We start from the raw sequence: 14143 nt of genomic DNA on the forward strand, positions 1-14143 counted from the left end.
CCCCTGAGTCCCCTATATGTACTGCATCCATCAAGATACCTGTTGGTAAGAGGGCCCATGAAGGGGTTGACCAGAAGTTGCATCAGAGCCTTGGAAGCAAATAGAACCCCAATCCATATGTTCTCTTCCTTCAGGAATTCTGTGGCTTGAAAGCAGTTGTTTCCATGTGCTGGGATGGCTTCAGTGACTGGAGGGGAGATGGTGCCAGAAATGCCACTTGTCCTTGCTATGCCATTGGGCACACTTTCTTCAATAGCCACAGTGTTGTTTTCAAAGAAGGAGAAGATAGTGGAAAAGGTGGGAGTGAGGGTATGCCGGGAAGTTGTGGTGGAGCTGAGCTACAGAGAACCACTGATGTCTTTGAACTCTATGGCATAGAGGTAGGTGGGCGCGATGGGCACTGAAAGTGAAGGACAGTCATGAGGGCCAAGGCCAGATTGTCTTTTGACTGTTAGCTGGTTCAGGGACTTTATCACGCAATCCAGATTTATGCTCAAGGAGATGTCTAAGTGACATGATCTGAAGTCCACTCAAAGGCTGTGCCAGGACTTCCCTGGTGGCCCAGTGGTTAAGGACCCACCTTTCAACTGAGGACATGGGTCTGGGAACTTAGATCCCACATGTTGTGGAGCAACTAAACATGTGTGCCACAACTACTGAGGTCCATGCGCCCCAGAGCCTGTGCTCTGCAACAAGAGAACCCACTGCAATGAGAAGTTCATGTACTACAACTATAGAGTAGCCCCCACCCACCACAACTAGAGAAAGCCTAGGTGCATCAACGAAGAACCCATGAGCCACAACAAGAACCCAGCACAGCCAAAAAGGAAAAAAAAAAAAAAAGACTGTGCTTGCCCAAATTATCCTATTAGCTCAAAGTGCCTGAATTCCAACCATCATACAACTGGTCCTCATTATCCATGGATTCCATATTGGCTCATTCACTCACTGGCTAACATTTATTTGTAACCACCAAAATCAGTGCTCACAAGCCAGCACGGTTTCTCTCAGACACACACGCAGAAACACTGAGTCATCAGATGCTCAGCTCTGCAGTCGAGGCCGCCTCCTTGTTGGCCTCTCACACAGGCCTGTGGAGCACGCGGTGCAGGGCAGGAAGGTGAAGCTCTGGGGCCAGCTGGGCAGAGCTCGAATCCACTCAGCCCCTGTTAGCGGGGCCGCCTCAGGCGAGTCACTGAGCACTGCTGAACCTTGCTATCTCTTTTGTAAAAAAAAAAAAAAAAAAAAAAAATACAATCTACTGGAACAGATAACATTTTTTTTTTATTTAAGATCATAATCTATATGGGGTATGCGTGTGTATGTGTGTATTTTCCCAAGAAGCAATTATTTAATTGTTATTAAAATATTAATTGACTAAACGCATGCATGCATGTGTGTGCACCAAGTCAATTCTGTTGTGCCTGACTCCGTGGACTATAGCCCGCCAGACTCCTCCATCCATAGGATTCTCCAGGCAAGAATACTGGAGTGGGTTGCCATGCCCCCCTTCAGGGGTTCTTCTCAACCCAGGGATCGAACCTGAGTCTCCAATGGATCCTGCATTGCAGGCAACCAACTAAATATTAATTGACTAAATCCAGTACTCAGGGACTTCCCTGGTGGTCCAGAGGCTAAGACTCCATGCTTTCATTGCAGCGTCATGGGTTTGACCCCTGGTCAGGAAACTGAGACCCAGCAAGCCCCAAGTGAGGCCATAAATAAATGTGAATACAGACAAATAAACCCAGTGTTCACAGAGACTTACAGAGCATAACTACCACAGATAAAAGCTGACTGTACTGGATTTACAATTTGTCTCAAGAAGATTCTTATTTAGAAGCATATATTTCACCCAAGGGACTTCCCAGTTGGTGCTAGTGGTAAAGAACCACCTGCCAACGCAGGAGACGTAATGAGACATGGCTTCGATCCCTGCGTTGGGAAGATCCCCTAGAGGAGGGCATGGCAACCCACCCCAGTATTCTTGCCTGGAAAATATCAAGGACAGAGGAGCCTAGTGGGCTACAGTCCAGAGGGTCTCAAAGAGTCGGACACAACTGAAGTGACACAGCATGCATGCATGCATTTTATCCGAGGGGAAATATGTTGGCACCCATTTATATACCAGCATAACTAAATGTAAAAATTAATATACTACCAACTTATAAAGAAGAACTGGGAGGGAATGAGCCACAGGAAAGTAAGATTTGGATAAGGAGTTGGAAATCCACATAGAATATGTTAGGCTTCCCTGGCAGCTCAGCTGGTAAAGAATCCACCTGCAATTCTGCAATGCAGGAGACCGGGGTTCGATTCCTGGATCAGAAGATCCCCTGGAGGAGGGCATGGCAACCCACTCCAGTATTCTTGCCTGGAGAATCCCCGTGGACAGAGGAGCCTGGTGGGCTACAGTCCAAGGGAGAGCAAAGACTCAGACATGACTGAGCAACTAAGCACAGCATAGAGTGTGTTATTTTGACAGAACAGACAAAAGCAACACAGTGAGAAGATACTCACTATCCCAGAGGCCTTTGGAATAATTAGCACCCTGGAAAGGAGTAGGGGGAGGAAGAAAAGGATTTCCAGTTCTGGCTCCATGTCAGCCTCTTTGATTCGGTCAGATGCTCCCTGAACCTCCTTCTCTTTGAACCTCTGGGGTCTTTCAGCAAAGGTTCGCAAGTTTCAGACTCCATTTCCTGCTGTTTCCTCCGATCCCTAGTGATCTTGGTGTCTTCAAGCACAAAAGCAAAGTCTCCAGTCCATTCACTGCAGAGTTCTAACTGGGCACACGCTGCTCCCTGGGGCCCAGAGTGAATTAATCCCCAGCACCAAGACCCCCAAAAGTACCCACCACCGCGAGCAGCATGCTGTCCAGGAGCAGAGCAACAAACACCACTAGCAGCACCAGCTTCCAGGACTCTCTCCCCTTCTTCAGTAACCGCTGAGGAGCACCCAAGACTGTCCTGAGCATGCTGAGGGCTGGGCCAGGGCAACTCCACCAGGTTCTCAGGGAGGATCCTGTTATAGCTACAGGTCTTTGCAGAAAGAAGGGAGAAACCCTGTCCAGAAAAGTGAAACTCATGATTAAAATAAGAAGTACAAAGAGTTGCAAGCAATATTTGGTTTGGTGTTTTTTTTTTTCATTTTTTAAAAATATTTTCTTGAAGTATAGTTGATTTACAATATTGGATTAATTTCTGCTGTTCAGCAAGGTGATTCAGTTACACCTATGTACATATTCTTTTTCATATTCTTTTCCATTATGTTTTACAACAGGATACTGCATATAGTTCCCTGGCCTTGTTGCTTATCCATCCTATATATAATAGTTTGCATTGGCTAATCCCAAACTCCCAAAGACCGGATGGTATTTGAACTTTTCCATGCTCACATCTCTGTTCACTTCTTATACATCTCCATAATTCTGTCCCATTCCTGGAATGCTTTCCAAGAAAGCACTGCTTATCAGCTTTTTATATCTGGAACTTTACCCTGCACATTAAGCAGGCTTTATAGAGTATCATGGAGTTCTGTGTTTCTCAAACATCAGACATTTGCCCACCACCTTGGTAGTTTATGGCATATCTGAGGACTACTTGTATTGTTATTTACTTAATCTTTTCCTCTCAAGCCACTCTTTTTAAAAGCTGAAACACTATTGTCTAAAAACATAACTTTATGTACTTTGTCAAAAAATAATATTCTACGTCTATGTACCATCCCAAAGTAGCCCGTGTGCCGCAGTGTTATTAAAACTTCTGCTGCCAGTGAGAAACACTGACTTCGCCCAGCCTTTTCATCTCACAGATGAGAAATCTGAGATTCAAGAAGCTAAGAGGCTTGTCACTGGTCACACAATTAGTGACAAACTAGAACAAAATCCCAAGTTTTTTTTAACTTGCAGGAAAGTACCCCGCCACCTTTCCCTGTTCTGTGGTACTAGAAACACACCTGTTTTTTTGTTTAAGCTTACAAACTCCTGCTCAGATATGTGCGCTACTCTGTGTAAGTAAAATCCTAGCTTTCATGATTCATTTTCTACTTAGGACTTCACCTCATTAGTCAGCAAGAAGTCACAGTACTTGGTTAAACTTCAGGTAATAACAGTTGCTGCGAAGAATTCCATTTTCTTTTATGCTGTTTCTGTTGTAGCATCAACAATTCCAATTTTATAATGTTTGAAATAGATTACTCTCAAGAAACATATCAGGCTCAAAAAATTGTGTTCCCCTTAATTTGAAACCTATCTTAAGAAAATAATCAGAAATACAATCAAATATTTTAAAGTAAATAATTAAATGTTTAAAATAAATAATCCTATTTATGTCAGTGATGAAATGATACATTTTGATGGTAGAATATAAATAGCTCTCAAAAATAATGTTTTCAAATAATTTTGATGATTTAGAAAATACCATCAATATGTTAAGAAAAAAAGGATATTAGACAGTATTTATAGCCTGACCTCAATTAAAAAAAAGATATAGATGCACCATTAAAAGAATAGAAAGATACACACACAAGAGCCACACAAAAGTTATTATAATCAATGACAAATTATCTTCTTTTTGAGTTATTCTATAACTTAACTATTCTACAATGAACTAATTCCATAATATAAGAAATAAATAATTTTAAATGATTATCACTGGGGTTCAATAGTCAACTTCACATGTTGGAAATATTCAAGCAGGGAGCTACTCTGTTCTAAGGCAAGGGCTAGAGGAAAAATACCGTCCACACTACAGATCCAAGTGACTGACGGGTGCCCATGGAACCAAATTTTCAGATCAGAAATTAAGAAATAACTAGAAGATGCATGCAAATCATTTAATAACCTTCATTTCTCTGAATACAAGGAAAAACTATTTCTAAATACAAATTGACTTAGGATATATAAGAAATGCATATATAAGAAAATAAGAAAAGACTAAAAGAAAAAGTGGAAAGCTAAAAGATGTAAAATGGAATAAAATAAGTACTCTGAGAACAGACCAAAAATATACAAGTGATCAAAACCAAATGGAACAACAAAGCAGACAAAATCAGGAATTTGTCAACAAACCAGTAGTAAATTTTAAAGCCATAATTCTCTATTCAGAGACACAAATTATAAAGAAGGATTAAATGTAGGCAGAGAGAGAAGCATCTCAGCTTAGAGGTCACCTGGTGTGAGGTACGCGGTGAGGTACTGCCAGCTCTTAACAGTTCAGCTCGGACTTCTCTCAAAGTGTGCTGCTGGTCGATTTATTGCCACAGGTCATCTGAGGAGGCCATGTGTGCCCTTTGTCCACAAAGATTTAATTGGAACCTTAGCTCCGTGCGGCACGAGGAGGGAAGCAGCACTGAAGAGCAGGAAGAGAGGGAGGAATTACCCTAAACAAAGACGCACTGGGCTACGTACGATGTTGTCCATCCATGCTTACCTATCATCAGACACATTAACTTTTGTCTGGATCTGAATACAAATCGGCAAAGAACATGCAAGCTAAGTCACCTCAGTCATGTCCGACTGTATCCAACCCCACAGGTTGTAGCCCGCCAGACTCCTCTGTCCATGGGATTCTCTAGGCAAGAATACTAGAGTGGATTGCCATTTCCTACTCCAGGGGATCTTCCTGACCCAGGGATCTAATTCTTGTGACTCTTGCTTTGACAGGCGGGTTCTTTACCATTAGCACCACCTGGGAAGCCCATGCAAAGAACATAAATAATTTATAAAAGAGCAAATACAACTTTTGAGCAGAGTAGCCTCAGAGTTTTCCTAATTGTGCAAGTTGTAGCCCCTCCTAATTGTCTTAATTAACTGGGGAACTTTCAACTTAGGGCTTAAAAAAAGAGATTTAAAGAAAAACTGGGGAAAAAATAAGAAGGAAGCAACAGAAACAGGAGGAAGGGAGTATATGAGCTTTGTATTGCTGATGTAACAAATTACCACACACTTAATGGCTTATAAAACACAAACATATTATCTTTGAATTCTGGAGATCAGAATTCCAATATAGGTCTTACTGGGCTAAAACTCAAGGAGCTGGCAAGGTTACAGTTATATATTTGCAGTTAACTGTAGCCATATTAGTACTTACAGGCTAGCCAAGTTTGGAGTGTTCTCATAAATGCTCATCACTGTTAATAACCAGAGTGCTGTCTATCAAACAGAGGTGAGTTCTTATCTTCCTCCTGTGTAAATTTCTAAAGTTAGGGGAAAAAAGATGGTGTGAGTATATGCTCAGTTGCATCCAGCCCTTCAAGACCCAATGGATTGTAGCCTGCCAGACTCCTCTGTCCATGGAATTTTCCAGGCAAGAATGCTGGGGTGGGTTGCCATTTCCTACTCCAGGGGATCTTCCCAACCCAGGGATCAAACCCCTGACTCCTGCATTGACAGGAGGATTCTTTACCACTGAGCCACGTGGGAAGCTCAGTATAAATATAGGGAAATATAAATTCAAATACACTATCAGTGTGCAAATAGATACAGTTCTTTTAAGAAGCAATTTGGCTTTCTATCTCTTGTCTTTTTTCATTTTCTGGTTTGGAATAATTTTTTAAATTGATGTATAGTTAATTTACAATGTTGTGTTAGTTCCAACACAGTTGGACTAATCTAATGACACACAGACTGAGCTCTTACTTTTACTGGTGACTTTTTATTTTTAAATGCTTTCAAAATAATTTTCATAATAAACAAAAAATCTATAGTTTTTGCCATTTAGCATCAGTCAGTTCAGTTCAGTCGCTCGGTCATGTCCAACTCTTTGTGACCCCATGGACTGCAGCACGCCAGGCTTCCCTGTCCATCACCAACTCACAGTTAGACTCAGTTATATATTAATATGTATATATACATTTTTTCAGACTCTTTTCCATTGTAGATTATTATTGAGTACAGTTCCCTGTGCCATACAGCAGGTCCTTACTGTTTACTTATTTTATATACAGTAGTGTGTATATATTAATCCCAAACTCCTTATTTATCTCCCCCATTTCTTATCTTTCAAATCATAAAATATCAATATCTTTTAAGCTAGTAATTGCACTTTTAAAGACTCTATTCTAGGAAAATAAGCTAAAATATAGGGGAAATATCACAGGTACAAAATTTTTATCAGCAGTGAAGGAAAAGTTAGAAACATCTCAATGTCCAACTGTAGAAAAAGATTTAAGTGTATGGATTTTAAGGACTGACATGTTGATGCTAAAACAAGGGGAAAAGATTTATTATGAAGGCTATATGTCAACCTGGAAAAAAAATATGTTTATACCTAAATATTACAATGGGAAGTAAGAAAGTAGAATATAAACCTTCATGTAAATTCACAGCAGCATTGCGTACAATTGCCAAAAGGTGAAAGCAAACCAAGTGTTCACTGATGAATGAACAGATAAGCAAACTGTGATATTTGCTTACAGTGGGATATTATTCAGCCTTAAATATGAAGGACATTCTGACACATGCCACATGGATAAACCTTGAGAACATTAGGGTAAGTTTAATAAGCCAGTCACAAGAAGGCAAATGCTGTTTGATTTCACTTATCTGAGCTAACTAGAGTAGTGAAATTCATAGAATCAGAAAGTAAATTGGTTTCAGGGATCTGGAGGGAGGAGGAAGTAAGTTTTTGCTTTGTAAGCTGAAAAAATTTCAGAGATTGGTTGGTTGCACAACAATATGAATATACTTAATGCTACTGAACTGTCACTTTAAAATGGCTACAATGATAATTTTTTTATTATGTGAATTTTATTATAATCAATTTTAAATTTTATGTGCATTGCAATTTTTTATCTATAAAAGTTCCATACGCATAAGACAAATGCATGCATGCATGCTCAGTTGCTTCTGTTGTGTGCAACCCCATAGCCTGTAGCCCACCAGGATCCTCTGTTCATGGGATTCTCCAGGCAAGAATACTGGAGTCGGTTGCCATGCCCTTCTCCAACATAAGTCAAATACACCTAAGTTATATTAGTGGTTATACTAAATGGCATAACAGTCCCATCAGCTAAATGCTAAATGGAATCCAGTCCCATCACTTCATGGCAAATAGATGGGGAAACAGTGGAAACAGTGACAGACTTTATTTTGGAGGGCTCCAAAATCACTGCAGATGGTGACTGCAGCCATGAAATTAAAAGACATTTGCTCCTTGGAAGAAAAGTTATGACCAAACTAAACAGCATATTAAAAAGCAGAGACATTACTTTAGCTACAAAGGTCCATCTAGTCAAAGCTATCATTTTTCTAGTAGTCAAGTATGGATGTGAGAATTGGACTGTAAAGAAAGCTGAGCACTGAAGAATTGATCCTTTTGAACTGTGGTGGTGGAGAAGACTCTTGAGCGTCCCTTGGACTGCAAGGAGATCCAACCAGTCCATCCTAAAGGAAATCAGTCCTGAATATTCATTGGAAGGACTGATGCTGAAGCTGAAGCTCTAATACTTTGGCCACCTGATGGGAAGAAGTGACTCACTGGAAAAGACCCTAATGCAGGGAAAGATTGAGGGCAGGATAAGAAGGGGACGACAGAGGATGAGATGGTTGGATGGCATCACTGATTCAATGGACATGAGTTTGAGTAGGCTCCGGGAGTTAGTGATAGACAGGGAAGCCTGGCATGCTGCAGTCCATGGGGTCACAAAGAGTTGGACATGACTGAGTGACCGAACTGAACTGACTGATGCTAAATGGCAAAAAACTATAGATTTTTTGTTTATTATGCAAATTATTTTGAAAACATTTAAAAATAAAAAATCACCAGTAAAAGTAAGAGCTCAGTCTGTGTGTCATTAGACTTGTAGATGCTGAGTCTCCAGGAGTAATACATTTCTAGCCAGAGCAGCCTGTTGAGAATAATCTAGAACTGAAATAGAACTTAGAGGCTCTTTGACAGTGGTTCTGTTACCACTCCAGTTAAAGTGGCTGGAAAACAGCATCATCAGACAGACAGCTTTTTTCTCCAGACCAAAGAACACGTATAAACCAATTACACTTACGTTTGGCTGCGGTCAATGTGGCCTGCCAGAGTAGATGGTCCTATGACTCGACACAGAGGGTGCTTTTGTTTCTCATTGCTTCCTCTTTCTCTTGCTGTTCAGATATTTAACAATCAGTCCCAACTTCCTCTTATATTAAGTATAGGTCAGTGTTCCAGCTTCAGAGTGGAGAGGTTTGGTTTTTGTCAGAGGCTTCTGAAAAGGCAGCCAGGGGATTGTTGCATTAATGGCTGTGATCTACACGGCATTGTGTGTGCATGCTCAGTCGCTCAGTCATGTCCAAGTCTTTTTGACCACACCAGTAGGCCATCAGGCTCCTCTGTCCATGCAACTTTCCAGGCAAGCATTCTGGAGTGGGTTGCCATTTCTTCCTCCTGGGGATCTTCCCGATTCAGGGGTCAAACCTGTGTCTCTTGCTTCTCCTGCATTGACAGGCAGATTCTTTACCACTGTGCCACCTGTGGACCCTGCAAATGGGATCCGTGTCCCCAAACATGGGAATGTCTTTGTCTTGTAAACCGGGGGAAGAGCCTGTTTCAGATAAACAGAAAAAAGATGTTTAAAAAACCAAACCCAAAATAAGCTGGAACCTCATTGAATGTATTATAGAGAACTGGTAGCAAACAGCAATACATAAGTAGACTGAGGATGGGGACATTCAACCACCTCCCCATGTGCCCACTAGCATAATTTCTCCTTCAGTGCTCTTAAGGAGAAAGCCTTGCCTATGGAGGCAGCAGACTCTGAGAAACTAGCTCCCTTATCCCTGCAGCCAGGTCCCTTCAGACTCAGTCTGGATTTCCTTTGGCCAGTGCCACTAAGGGGAGCCTGCACCTGTCCTATTACAGTGGAGAATATGGGAGGAGAATGCCCTGGTAGGACTTGTCCGTGGTGGGCGCTTCTGCCTGTTGCTTCTCATCTGCTTCTTGCTGTTGTGTCTGACTCTATGTGACCTCATGCTTCCTTGTCCTTCACCATTTCCCGGAGGTTGCTCAGACTCATGTCCCTTGAGTTGGTGATGCCATCCAACCATCTCATCCTCTGTCACCCCCTTCTTCTCCTGCCCTCAATCTTTCCCAGCATTGGGGCCTTTTCCAATGAGTTGGCTATCTCACTCTTTTTTCTTTGATTCTTCAGTACAGTCCTAAGCCTCATGTCTGTACACTTGGCTATCTGGAACTCTCTGCTGCTAAGTCACTTCAGTCATGTCCGACTCTGTGGGACCCCTTCCCTGGGATTCTCCAGGCAAGAACACTGGAGTGGGTTGCCATTTCCTTCTCCAATGCATAAAAGTGAAAAGTGAAAGTGAAGTAGCTCAGTCGTGTCTGACTCTTTGCGACCCCATGGACTGCAGCCTACCAGGCTCCTCCATCCATGGGATTTTCCAGGCGAGAGTACTGGAGTGGGGTGCCATTGCCTTCTCCGTCTGGAACTCTCTACCTACTATCAATGCCCCTTCATCTTCTCTTCCCTGGTCAGGGCCCTCCCTTCTAATTCTTTACTGCCTCTCGTTATGTCATTTCAAAGTCTTCCCTTAACCTGGCATCTTCCCCTGATGACCAGGGGGTACCACCTCTGCCTAATTTGACTCAAGCCTGCTCTGCTCAGGACACACAGCCCTGGCTACACATTACCAGTCAGTGTTCCCACCTCCTTTCCTTTAGTACCCATTGTATCTATGCAGGAGTTGGTTAAGAACAAAACTGGCCAATATGGGGAGAGGGAAGGATTATTATGAGATTATATGAAATTTTCTGTGTGCAACTTTTTTTTTCCATTTATTTTTATTAGTTGGAGGCTAATTACTTCACAACATTGCAGTGAATTTTGTCATACATTGACATGAATCAGCCATGGAGTTACATGTATTCCCCATCCCGATCCCACCTCCCACCTCCCTCTCCACCCGATTCATCTGGGTCTGCCCAGTGCGCCAGGCCTGAGCACTTGTCTCATGCATCCCACCTGGGCTGGTGATCTGTTTCACTATAGATAATATACATGCTGTTCTTTTGAAACACCCCACCCTCACCTTCTCCCACAGAGTTCAAACGTCTGTTCTGTACTTCTGTGTCTCTTTTTCTGTTTTGCATATAGGGTTATCATTACCATCTTTCTAAATCCCATATATATGTGTTAGTATGCTGTAATGTTCTTTATCTTTCTGGCTTACTTCACTCTGTATAATGGGCTCCAGTTTCACCCATCTCATTAGAACTGATTCAAATGAATTCTTTTTAACGGCTGAGTAATATTCCATGGTGTATATGTACCACAGCTTCCTTATCTATTCGTCTGCTGATGGGCATCTAGGTTGCTTCCATGTCCTGGCTATAATAAACAGTGCTGCAATGAACATTGGGGTGCATGTGTCTCTTTCAGATCTGGATTCCTCAGTGTGTATGCCCAGAAGTGGGATTGCTGGGTCATATGGCAGTTCTATTTCCAGTTTTTTAAGAAATCTCCACACTGTTTTCCATAGCGACTGTACTAGTTTGCATTCCCACCAACAGTGTAAGAGGGTTCCTTTTCTCCACACCCTCTCCAGCATTTGTTGCTTGTAGACTTTTGGATAGCAGCCATCCTGACTGGCGTGTAATGGTACCTCATTGTGGTTTTGATTTGCATTTCTCTGATAATGAGTGATGTGGAGCATCTTTTCATGTGTTTGTTAGCCATCTGTATGTCTTCTTTGGAGAAATGTCTGTTTAGTTCTTTGGCCCATTTTTTGATTGAGTCATTTATTTTTCTGGAATTGAGCTTCAGGAGCTGCTTGTATATTTTTGAGATTCATCCTTTGTCTGTTGCTTCATTTGGTATTATTTTCTCCCAATCTGAGGGCTGTCTTTTCACCTTGCTTATAGTTTCTTTTGTTGTGCAAAAGCTTTTAAGTTTCATTAGGTCCCATTTGTTTATTTTTGCTTTTATTTCCAATATTCTGGGAGGTGGGTCATAGAGGATCCTGCTGTGATTCATGTCGGAGAGTGTTTGGCCTATGTTATCCTCTAGGAGTTTTATAGTTTCTGGTCTTACATTTAGATCTTTAATCCATTTTGAGTTTATTTTTGTGTATGGTATTAGAAAGTGTTCTAGTTTCATTCTTTTACAAGTGGTTGACCAGTTTTCCCAGCACCACTTGTTAAAGAGGTTGTCTTTTTTCCATTGTATATCCTTGCCTCCTTTGTCAAAGATAAGGTGTCCATAGGTTCGTGGATTTATCTCTGGGCTTTCTATTCTGTTTCATTGATCTATATTTCTGTCTCTGTGCCAGTACCATACTGTCTTGATGACTGTGACTTTGTAGTAGAGTCTGAAGTCAGGCAGGTTGATTTCTCCAGTTCCATTCTTCTTTCTCAAGATTACTTTGGCTATTCGAGGTTTTTTGTATTTCCATACAAATTGTGAAATTATTTGTTCTAGTTCTGTGAAAAATACCGTTGGTAGCTTGATAGGGATTGCATTGAATCTATAGATTGCTTTGGGTAGAATAGCCATTTTGACAATATTGATTCTTCCAATCCATGAACACGGTATATTTCTCCATCTGTTTGTGTCCTCTTTGATTTCTTTCATCAGTGTTTTATAGTTTTCTATGTATAGGTCTTTTGTTTCTTTAGGTAGATGTACTCCTAAATATTTTATTCTTTTTGTTGCAATGGTGAATGGTATTGTTTCCTTAATTTCTCTTTCTGTTTTTTCATTGTTAGTGTATAGGAATGCAAGGGATTTCTGTGTGTTAATTTTATATCCTGAAACTTTACAATATTCATTGATTAGCTCTAATAATTTTCTGGTAGAGTCTTTAGGGTTTTCTATATAGAGGATCATGTCATCTGCAAACAGCGAGAGTTTCAATTCTTCTTTTCCTATCTGGATTCCTTTTACGTCTTTTTCTGCTCTGATTGCTGTGGCCAAAACTTCCAACACTATGTTGAATAGTAGAGGTGAGAGTGGGCACCCTTGTCTTGTTCCTGATTTCAGGGGAAATGCTTTCAATTTTTCACCATTGAGGGTGATACTTGCTGTGGGTTTGTCATATATAGCTTTTATTACGTTGAGGTATGTTCCTTCTATTCCTGCTTTCTGGAGAGTTTTAATCATAAATGAGTGTTGAATTTTGTCAAAGGTTTTCTCTGCATCTATTGAGATAATCATATGGTTTTTATCTTTCAATTTGTTAATGTGGTGTATTACATTGATTGATTTGTGGATATTAAAGAATCCTTGCATTCCTGGGATAAAGCCCACTTGGTCATGGTGTATGATTTTTTTAATATGTTGTTGGATTCTGTTTGCTAGAATTTTGTTAAGGATTTTTGCATCTATGTTCATCAGTGATATTGGCTTGTAGTTTTCTTTTTTTGTGGCATCTTTGTCTGGTTTTGGAATTAGGGTGATGGTGGCCTCATAGAATGAGTTTGGAAGTTTACCTTCTTCCGCAATTTTCTGGAAGAGTTTGAGTAAGATAGGTGTTAGCTCTTCTCTAAATTTTTGGTAGAATTCAGCTGTGAAGCCATCAGGTCCTGGGCTTTTGTTTGCTGGAAGAGTTCTGATTACAGTTTCGATTTCCTTGCTTGTGATGGCTCTGTTAAGATCTTCTATTTCTTCCTGGTTCAGTTTTGGAAAGTTATACTTTTCTAAGAATTTGTCCATTTCATCTAAGTTGTCCATTTTATTGGCATAGAGCTGCTGGTAGTAGTCTCTTATGATCCTTTGTATTTCAATGTTGTCTGTTGTGATCTCTCCATTTTCATTTCTAATTTTGTTGATTTGATTCTTCTCTCTTTGTCTCTTAATGAGTCTTGCTAGTGGTTTATCAATTTTGTTTATTTTTTCAAAAAACCAGCTTTTAGCTTTGTTGATTTTTGCTATGGTCTCTTTAGTTTCTTTTGCATTTATTTCTGCCCTAATTTTTAAGATTTCTTTCCTTCTACTAACCCTGGGGTTCTTAATTTCTTCCTTCTCTAATTGCTTTAGGTGTAGAGTTAGGTTATTTATTTGGCTTTTTTCTTGTTTCTTGATGTAAGCCTGTAATGCTATGAACCATCCCCTTAGCACTGCTTTTACAGTGTCCCATAGGTTTTGGGTTGTTGTGTTTTCATTCTCATTCATTTCTATACATATTTTGATTTCTTTTTTTGAT

The 14143-nt window shown here is 40.7% G+C and overlaps 1 protein-coding gene across 1 annotated transcript in view; it reads right to left on the reverse strand.

Annotated features, from left to right (window-relative positions):
• The window catches only part of SLC18A1 (solute carrier family 18 member A1), a 40324-nt gene extending 35069 nt beyond the window's left edge, over window positions 1-5255 (reverse strand). The window contains 3 exon segments of the mRNA XM_065947371.1: window positions 40-400; window positions 2851-3062; window positions 5170-5255. Of these exon segments, the coding sequence (XP_065803443.1) occupies window positions 40-400; window positions 2851-2974 (485 nt within the window). The 5' untranslated portion in view covers window positions 2975-3062; window positions 5170-5255.
• Between the last annotated feature and the right edge of the window lie 8888 nt (window positions 5256-14143).

Source organism: Muntiacus reevesi, chromosome 10 (assembly GCF_963930625.1).
Source record: "Muntiacus reevesi chromosome 10, mMunRee1.1, whole genome shotgun sequence".
Taxonomy (NCBI): Eukaryota; Metazoa; Chordata; class Mammalia; order Artiodactyla; family Cervidae; genus Muntiacus; species Muntiacus reevesi.